Source organism: Gadus chalcogrammus, chromosome 3 (genome assembly GCF_026213295.1).
Source record: "Gadus chalcogrammus isolate NIFS_2021 chromosome 3, NIFS_Gcha_1.0, whole genome shotgun sequence".
Taxonomy (NCBI): domain Eukaryota; kingdom Metazoa; phylum Chordata; class Actinopteri; order Gadiformes; family Gadidae; genus Gadus; species Gadus chalcogrammus.
The window spans coordinates 20,813,785-20,823,106 of record NC_079414.1 but is presented as its reverse complement, the minus strand read 5'-3'; the positions used below and the strand labels follow the sequence as shown (position 1 = coordinate 20,823,106).

At 44.2% G+C, this 9,322-nt stretch overlaps 2 protein-coding genes across 2 annotated transcripts in view; one reads left to right on the top strand and one right to left on the bottom strand.

Annotated features, from left to right (window-relative positions):
- Positions 1 to 7,341, bottom strand: part of mycbpap (mycbp associated protein) — a 15,524-nt gene extending 8,183 nt beyond the window's left edge. The window contains exons 1-8 of the mRNA XM_056586609.1: positions 5,259 to 7,341; positions 5,088 to 5,137; positions 4,615 to 4,774; positions 4,205 to 4,311; positions 3,598 to 3,799; positions 2,725 to 2,840; positions 2,049 to 2,199; positions 1,047 to 1,165 (exon numbers count right to left, since the gene is read on the bottom strand). Coding sequence (XP_056442584.1) covers positions 1,047 to 1,165; positions 2,049 to 2,199; positions 2,725 to 2,840; positions 3,598 to 3,799; positions 4,205 to 4,311; positions 4,615 to 4,774; positions 5,088 to 5,137; positions 5,259 to 5,331 — 978 coding nt within the window. The 5' untranslated portion in view covers positions 5,332 to 7,341. The remainder of the gene's footprint in view (positions 1 to 1,046; positions 1,166 to 2,048; positions 2,200 to 2,724; positions 2,841 to 3,597; positions 3,800 to 4,204; positions 4,312 to 4,614; positions 4,775 to 5,087; positions 5,138 to 5,258) is intronic.
- Positions 5,908 to 8,608, top strand: rasd2b (RASD family member 2b). The gene is made up of 2 exons (XM_056586610.1): positions 5,908 to 6,688; positions 6,818 to 8,608. Exons 1-2 carry the CDS (start codon positions 6,103 to 6,105, stop codon positions 7,354 to 7,356), a joined length of 1,125 nt encoding a protein of 374 aa, XP_056442585.1. The 5' UTR covers positions 5,908 to 6,102; the 3' UTR covers positions 7,357 to 8,608.
- Positions 8,609 to 9,322: the final 714 nt, after the last annotated feature.

Sequence of the window (9,322 nt, the reverse complement as noted above, 5' to 3'; positions counted from 1 at the left end):
GTGTCTTCCTCTGTGCATGTTCTTTGTTCTGGCTAAAGCACATCCAGAAACCGAGTGGTCCTGGATGGGGTAACATGAGCAAAGAGCACCAGCGGCAGAGACAGAGTGTTCTGGACAGGCCAGCCACCCGCTGATCTGGCGACGGATAAAAGATGCTCTATTCCAAGGCCAGATTGAACATGGCATTAAAAACACACATAGAGATAGATAAATATACAATTTATATATATAGTGGTCAGTCGTGCAAAACAGAGGGACAAAACAACAAGGATGATAGTAGTACAGAAGAAAGGTTGACTTTGGTTTGATGTCTAAAGGGTGAACGTGCCGTTTCACATGGTTTCGCTTCATATTTGTTTTGAATGCTGTCGTTGGAGGCAGGATCTGTAACACAAACTCGTACAGCAGTAGTTTACTTTAAAAGAGTGTCTGTAAAGGTTTCAAAGCAACACTGTGTAGTGAGGCCACTGTAGAAAAACCGATTAAAATCCCCTTTTGAAATCTTTATCCATTTAAATGACCGGACACAAGAGAAAAGTAAATAGGGCGTAATTCTCCACAATGCAGTTTCTGGTTTCCGGCTAAGGCTTTGTGCCATCTCCCCCCAGAAGTTCTGCTAAAGGACTGCTGAATCCAAGATTAGATTATACCTAACAAGCTTAACAGGCATATCGATTGCACTCAAACAAAAAACTTGAAAAATAACAATTCATGGAAAGGTTTGTGTTTTATACAAAGATTGGACAGTTGAACTACTGACTACTAATGATTGAAGGAATGAATAATCTAAATTGAGCTATGCATAATTTGTAGTTAATATAAACCTTAAATAGATCACTTAACAGAGAGTTCCAATCTATGTTTGACTGTGTGACCAGAGCACCAGTTTTAAGTCCTAGTTCAGAGCTTACGGCTAAACTGTGTTCAGCAGACGGGCGGGTGTAGCTGTGCTCTGAGCCGGGTCATAATCGAGTCATTCAGTGGTTCAGGAGATGCGTCAGTCAATCCAAAGTGGCTGAGAGTGAGCACGGCAGCTACCGACTTACGGGCGCTTCAAGGTCCCGCTCCTTGAGAAGCGGCTGGATCTGCTGCTGTTGTCGCTGGAGGTATTCACTCTGGTTCCACCCTTTAGGGGCGGGACCATACTTCTCTGACACGACATTCCCTGAAGGAACAAAGATGTCTACAGATTAATGTACACACTTATTGTGTGTCGTGTTTATTTATAATACTTAGTTATGAGGCGTCTTATCCTAGCTGTCTTTGTTGTGTACGGGGAATGGGTTGACCTAGCGACTGTCAGTGCTTTACACTTGTTTCTATGAACATCCTTATTGTACACAGCGATATAATGTTTCACTTTCTTGTAATCTGTAATAATATGTACTTATTATACGTCGTTTTGGATAAAAGCGTCTGCTGTTTGACCTAAATGTAAATGTCTCCCCACGTTATAGAAACACATTAACTGATGAGAATCCGTCAAACATAAATACTGAAAACCTCAGCCACAAGCAAATGAGATGCTTTTGCAGACGCTATATAGACACTATCATACAAACAACGGAACTATGACATGCTCATATGCACTGCTGTGACGCCGTCATGGGGTATTGTGAAAAGCTTTTACAGATTCTATTGAAAAGCTCTGACAGATACTACTGAAATGTGCTCTTGCAAAGAAAGGGCAAATTAAAAGAGAAGAAAATGAATGCAGAATAAATAGATCAGCCCACGGATGGGTGCTCATGTTTCAATATAGAATATGACTTAGGTCTTCTCTCATTTAGTTTAGTTGTGTTTAGTTCAGTTTAGCTTATTTATTTGTTTATTGTTTCGTGGACAGTCCCCTATGATTAACGACAGTAAAAGGAGCAGCTTTAGCCTATTTGGCTCATTTCCAGCTGTCAATAGGCAACCTAAAATACAATAAGAACAAAATACATTTTGTTACATTTATAATTACAGCAGGCCTATATTTATATAGGCCTGCAAATGGGTGCATGTAAATGGGTGGCAGGTTGTAATTATGTTCCTCCTGAGTGTACCTGACTCATGCTGGACGCTGCGTGGTTGTCCTACGCGGACCAAGGACTCCCGCTGGCCCCGCTGGCTACGAGTCAGGGTGGCCACGATCCCGCCCACCTCGTCCCCCAAGCACTCGGGCTGGGACCAGAACTCACTGCCCACACGGTAGCCCTGGGTCCGCATCACACACACATACACAAGCGCGCACACACACACACACACACACACACACACACACACACACACACACACACACACACACACACACACACACACACACACACACACACACACACACACACACACAAGCGCGCACACACACACACACACACACACAAGCGCGCACACACACACACACACACACACACACACACACACATACATGCAAATACACACAAACACACACACACACAAGCGCACACACACACACACACACAAACACACACACACACACACACACACACACACACACACACACACACACACACACACACATGCAAACACACAGACCACACATGCTACATTTGATAATAGCAATTATATTATGCCATATAATTACTTGGAACCAGTGTGTGCTTGATACGTCACCAGAAGTACTACTATGTGGCTATGTGGCATTCTGGCAAGCTTTTGGTCCAGCGGCCAATGGAATAGTACATTATGAGGGTACCATGGCTGAGGAGATGGTTCACCTACATGTCCTGGCTGTATGGCTGGCAGGACGAGGCTCAGAAGCTCTCTCTGCTCCTGAACCCTCCGGAAGCTGTTGGCTCGGTTCATCAGCAACCAGTCCTTCGGCCTGTGGAGCGACTCTTAGACGAAGAGGAGAAACATAAAGATTTTTTAAAAAAAAACGTGATATTACATATTGTTTAGAACATAAATACTATGTAATAATATTATATATTTTATATAATACAAATTAAACGTGTATATAACTCATTCCCTGACTGGTGTGGACTGCCATGGTGCAGTTCCATCTTTACTGACTCTAGTGGTGGTGTATTCACATCGTCACTCACTGGGGGGCGTTAGGGCATGGGGTGGAGAATAGGGTGCCCGACCCCTACTGTAAGGTACGCTCTGCTGGCTTCAATCCCCAAAGCACACAGGCCAACCTGCATAGACATCCTTACCCCCAACGCCTGCTCCTCAAAGGACCTGGATTGGTATCACCAATGTAAGCATTTGGATGAATGGGTTTCTTCTCAATATTAAACCGTTATGACCCTCTTGGACTGATTCCTATGTTATTTGGGTTAATATCGCGCCCCCTGTTCATGTTTCTTTGAGCTCCATTGTGTTTAAGCGTTTGATTGGTTTAGTGAATAAATGTTTGTGGCGACAAGGTTTCAGCTGGGTTGAAAGGTCGGCAGTGAACCTCATGTTTGCCGGCGCCATCACGCCAATGTCCTGTGAGTCTTCTGCGGAGTGATATTCTGAAGGTGATCCATGCATTTTATCTTCAATCTAATTTGCATACGCATTAAACTCTATTGTACAAAGGTGAGAATAGACACCATCCGGTTGCAGCCGGTTCCCCTGAGACTGGCTCCTACGTGAACTCACTGGCTAGAGACTCCTGCTGCCGCCGCCGCTGCCTCATGTGTGTGCTCCAGTGCTGCAGGGCGTGGCTCTGGGTGTGTGCCTGGCCGGCAGAGAGCCCGCCGCCTCTGTCCTCAGCCCCTCTGTATGCGTGCCCCCCCCCCGGGGCAGAGGAGGAGGGTCCACTCAGAGCCTCTGTGGTGGTCTCTCGCAGCCTCCGGACTGACTGGGGGCCGTGGGGGGAGGACAGGGAAGAGGGGGTGAGCACCAAGTCACCAAGAGTTTCGACCGCTTATAGTCCAGTCTTGAGAATTCCGAGTAGTCCACTGAATTGGTCCTTCAGTAATCAATGACAATGTCAGTTTGGTAAATGACATGCACATGCATGCGCACACACACACACACGCACACACAAACACACACGAGCGCAGACATAAACACCAACACAATTGAGCCACAGAATCCATGTGTGTGGCTCTGAGTCAAATACATGTTGAGTCATTAATAGTTATTATAACCATATAATAAATGAAACACATACCAATAATACAATTCTACCTTTTACTTGTTAAGAGTGCCTCCCTTTTAAGGGAAACCCATCCCGGCACATATTTACTCATTCCCTATTTACCTCAGTCTCTCCCCTGGTCTCCAAATAACTCTTGAAGTCCTGCAGGTTACCCAGAATGCTGTGGGGCAGAACCACGCCTTGATGGTCGTAGCGGGGCCCTCTGTGCCCTGAGATATGAGAGACGAGGAACACAAAAGCAGTGGTATGAGTGGTATATTCGATTCCACAAACAAATATGCTTATTTTAATTGAATATTTTAAACTCTGAATAAAATCCTGAATTGTAGTCATTTGGTTTATTTGGGCAGCATATGAAAAAAGACTATGCATTTGTTGAGGGTATGTACATAATAGTCTAGATGGAATATTATATACTATATACATAGTCATGCGGTCCAGAGGCAACCTTGCAAATGAGCATGATTATCTAAGACTCATTTAAGACTAGACCAAGACCAAGTCCATTACACCTGTGTGGCGCAGCAACATTGTGCCCTCCGCTTGGCAGAGCTGGCCCTCAGCCTCTTCAACTGTTTTACAGCCTTGCTGGCCTGTTCGTATCCTCCGCGTCAGGGCTCCAGTCATTTCTTCTTGCTTCCGGGAGTCAGTGGGAGGCTTTGGTGAATGAAGCTGAAGCACACATGCGCTGTATATTATTGCTTGAACTATTCAGTGTATTTTCCCTGAAAGAACTTGGCTATTTCCTTGGTTTCCTTGGCTTTCTGATCTTAGAGTCTGCAATAGCTGTGACGTCATTTCAAGAGAAGGGAGGAAAAAGGAGAGGGGAGAGGGGAAAGGAAACAAGACAGTGGATAAAAGACAAGGAAGGAAGAAGGAGAGGAGAGAGAAAGAAAGCAGGGAGGAGAGAACATTGGAGAGAAGAGGGGAGGGACAAGGAAGCTGCTCATCTGGATCATTAACTCGACGAATAGGCTGTACTCACATTAGGTTGTATGCTTTTGACTTGCATTAATTTGGAACGATTAACACACCCTGATGGAAGAGAGATGCTGCCGTCAACTTCACACGGTTTTTTTTAGAGGAAATATACAGAAAACAGGAGAGAAGGGGATACACCACAATAAGAAGGGGGGTAATCCATAGGCCCACTTACCTGGTGCAGTTCGGGTTCTGAAGTCCCTTTGGTGAGTTATTTCACCAGACTCGGTAGCAACAACATGAGCCATAGCCTATAAGTGACCACTATACGTTGTCTACTCTTCACACGCAACTCAATCCAATCCTAAACCCTCCTATTTAACCTGATAACGTCACTAACCATGTTTATGGGACATATTTAATATAACTTTTAGAATAATTACCGTCAGAGTACAACCATATAAGAGCTAGCTTACCACTTCCTCCCTCTCGCTCGCTATGTCGTGACCATAGCAACGGACGCTTGGGGCAAGTCTGCGGTGCTCTGGCAGCGCCAATTTATAGTTCCTAACTTTGACCTACAGCACGATTTATTCATGTGACGAAAAGCCCATAGGAAGAGGATGAGGGCAGTATGTGATTATTATTTTTAGATTTTTGAGATTTAAGTCAGGATTCCGATTTTTAAGTCAGAATTCTGACCTTAATCTCTGAAATCCGTAAGCCTACATACTTGTTTGGTCAATGAGTACAAAACCACATTAGAAATTAAACAGACACGCCAGTTATTAACATAATTAGGCGCTACACCTAACGTTGCGCGCTCCTGTGCAGACAGCAAAACAAAACCGTGTGTGTTGTTGTCGAGAACACGACCACCGCTACTGCCAATCAGTGAGCCAAAGGAAGGAAACATTGTGGTGACGTGAATGGGCACGGAGCTACGACAGCGTATAAAGACATCGCAAAGACCACATCAACCACTGGGAGGAGAGGCTCGAACAGGTCTCACTTGGATCGACCCGCTGGTCTGAGCGAGCTGTCGACGCCTTAGGATTTGATGAATTCATCACAAAACCATGGAGCTAAACAGCATGTCCCCTGTTTTACAGTCCAAAATGGCAATCTCGCCCCAATCCAGCCGCTCGACCGTCGATCGAGCAGGCTCTTCAAAAGTTGTTCTTGCGTACAGGAACGCGTCGCAGCATTTGTGCTCGAGTGGAATAAAAGCAGGGATGGGTATGCTGAAACTGGCGACGTTGCAATGGAAACAATGTAAGACGCGATCTGAGGCAATCGTGAAGCAGGGCGGGTCCTCGCCATCCAGCAGGAATTCCTGCAAGAATTCCCCGCTCGATCAATTGGCAGCTTTAGTGGTTAATGGTCCTACCCGCCTGAGTCCGCTTGGACAGGAGCCCTGCAAAGATAAGTCCAGGAAACACCAGAACTGTAAGCGCATCGTGGTGCTCGGCGCTCCGCGGGTCGGAAAGACCTCGATTCTCAGAAGGTACCTCCGGGATGGATTTGTGGAAGAGTACAAGCCAACTTCTGAGGACTTTCATAGAAAGCTTTTCCGTATCCGCGGAGAGACATATCAAATTGACATCCTGGATGCGTCTGGAGAAAGAAGCTTTCCAGCCAAACGGCGCCTCTCCATTCTAACTGGTGCGTAATCTCTGCGTAATTGCGGTTGCAAATATTTTGTATTTGCAATTGTTAAATCAAATGTAGTTTCGAGAACGACACATATACATGTCAAATAAATAGTTAATGTTAATGTACTTATTTCCGCAGGTGACGTTTTCTTGCTAGTATTCAGTCTGGACGACCGGAGCTCATTCGAGGAGGTGTGCGCCTTGCGGACAGAGATCCTGGAAGCAAAGGCCAAACTAAACCAAATATGTGTGCCGGGTCAGTGCGCAACTGTTCCATTCGTGGTGTGCGCCAACAAGATGGATCTACCGCTGTCGGAGAGAGCTATACCGCAAACAGACTTGATGCAAACGCTTGGCGAGGATTGTGCGTACTTTGAAACCTCTGCCAAGGAAAGTACTAACCTAGATAAAGTATTCGAGGCCTTGGCGAAGCAAGGGGGCTTGCCTGCGGAAACCGGCCCATCGCAGCACCGCAAAGTCTCTCTACGTTCGTACCAGGCAATGTGCACGGACCACGTGCACGGCAGAATGAGCCAGGCGCCCCGCAGCGATGACGCGTGCGGCGCACTGCATCCACTAGCACGACGGCCGAGTTTCAGCACAGATCTTCGTCAAATCATGGGACCTCATCAGCCACAAAAGCCTTGTAAAAATTTTGAGAAGTGCAAGATTCAATAAGAAACACATATCGATAACCGTTGCGGTGCTTCAACAGCCTATTCCATGGTGGTCTTAATAGTAAAACATCATTATTTCAAGGTCCCTTTTAAATGTGCTGTGGACTATAGGCCTACGTGGCTGTTGGCTGAGTATTTGCCATTATTTATTAATGTTATCCAGTAAGTTGATTATTTATTATTACCCGTATCTCACTTTGTTTTTGTGTGTGTTTGCCAAAGCTCCCTCTTTCATGTTGTCAAGTGATATGCATTCAGAGATATCAATAAATGCTGTGGAAACTGGAATTACAATTGTTGAGGTTGTTTTTATTAGGAATGATTGTATAAAACAAAGGATGATCCAACAATACACAAAAATCGATGTGTTTAGTTCGTTTTCGCATGAAGGCAGGTTTGAGGTTTAAAATTGCCAAAGACTGTCTCATATATAACTCAACTTTGCCGTATAGTTGATGATGATTCTTCCTCGCAGTGGGAGAACGTTTTAAAATGGGTAGTTGTGCATTGTAAATAATAAATCCATTTATCCTTGGAGTATCTCTCAAAGATGTTTATAAAAGTTATAAACAGGGATGTTATTGCAGACAGCCAAAGACTATCATCACTTTAGAGTCTGTTACGTTTCCATGGAGACGTCTTTTCAATTCATGTAATGACATAAAATTACAAAAATTAAGAAGAAAAAACAAAACAATCATGGGTTTCTTATTGTGTGGAAAAGCTGACAGCTGAGTTATTTCAATGCAGAAGAAAAAGGTGTTTGGATTTCGTGATTATATCCCCTTATTTCCACTGGTGCACAGGAGTCCATCTTGGCCATGTAAGAAGATCACAAAGGATGGGTTATAGCTCTCTCTTTTCTGTCTCCTTCTCAATTTTTCATTTCTTTCAACACAACAGAAGGTGGCCTCACTTCGCTCTGTGTTCACTGAGGAAGAGCTCACGCTCACATGTGCCGTTGCAATTTTCTTCAGTTCAACATGAAGCCTCCACAATTTTTCAGCATGTGCACTGGCCTTGGGTTTTGTGTGAGTGCTCAACAAACTGTATGCCAAGGTTTTTATAATTCTACCAAGTTCACCATTCATAGAGGTTCCCCTAACACAAAAACACAAAAATAGTCAAATAAAGTCACTCATAAGATATCACTAGTTCTTTATAACAATCGGGGTATGTTTAAAAATGTGCTGATGGAAGTGCAATGAGTTATTACTTAATAATTCACACATTTTTCAAATATATTAGCAACTGCATGCACACATATGGACATATTCAAACACATGCAACCAACAATTCACAATGCTCTTTGTAAGATCTGTCAGACTACCTTCCAACTGGGAATCACAAGTTTGCAAGCAAAACATTGGCACATATCTTACTGTTATGGAGTATTGTTGAATGACCAGTGACCACTCTTGTTGAATGACCCGAGAATAGAAGGGTTAAACAAATCCAATGGAAAACAAGCAGCATTTTCGGTTTCTCTGTGTCCTCTTAATGTTGATAATGATATGATATCAAAAGGTCATCTCTTCCATCTCTTTATCCCCAAGTGCAAACACCTGCCACCACAATCCATCTGGGGACACTGATACGATGCCTACATGTATCCCAAATTACCGCTACTTATTATACATCCTGCAAGCATTAGTGATCTGCATTAAATCCTAGAGAGATCTGAGAATAAATGCATTGACGGTCATTGTGAGGCGCGAGATAAGAGATAGAGAGAATGGTCTGAGGAGAGGAGGTGAAATGTCAGTTTGTGTGGCCAGGTGTAGCTGAGGTGAAGCATGACTCTCAACAGTTTAATCAGCCACTTGTTCACAGTAAGGGGAGTTGACCTGATAACGTTGACATATGGGGGTGAAGGCGGGGCGAGGGCACGCAACTAGATGACAAACTAACCAACAAACGAATGGAATAATGAAGATGATTCATAGTTGGATTGTAGGTTTATGAAA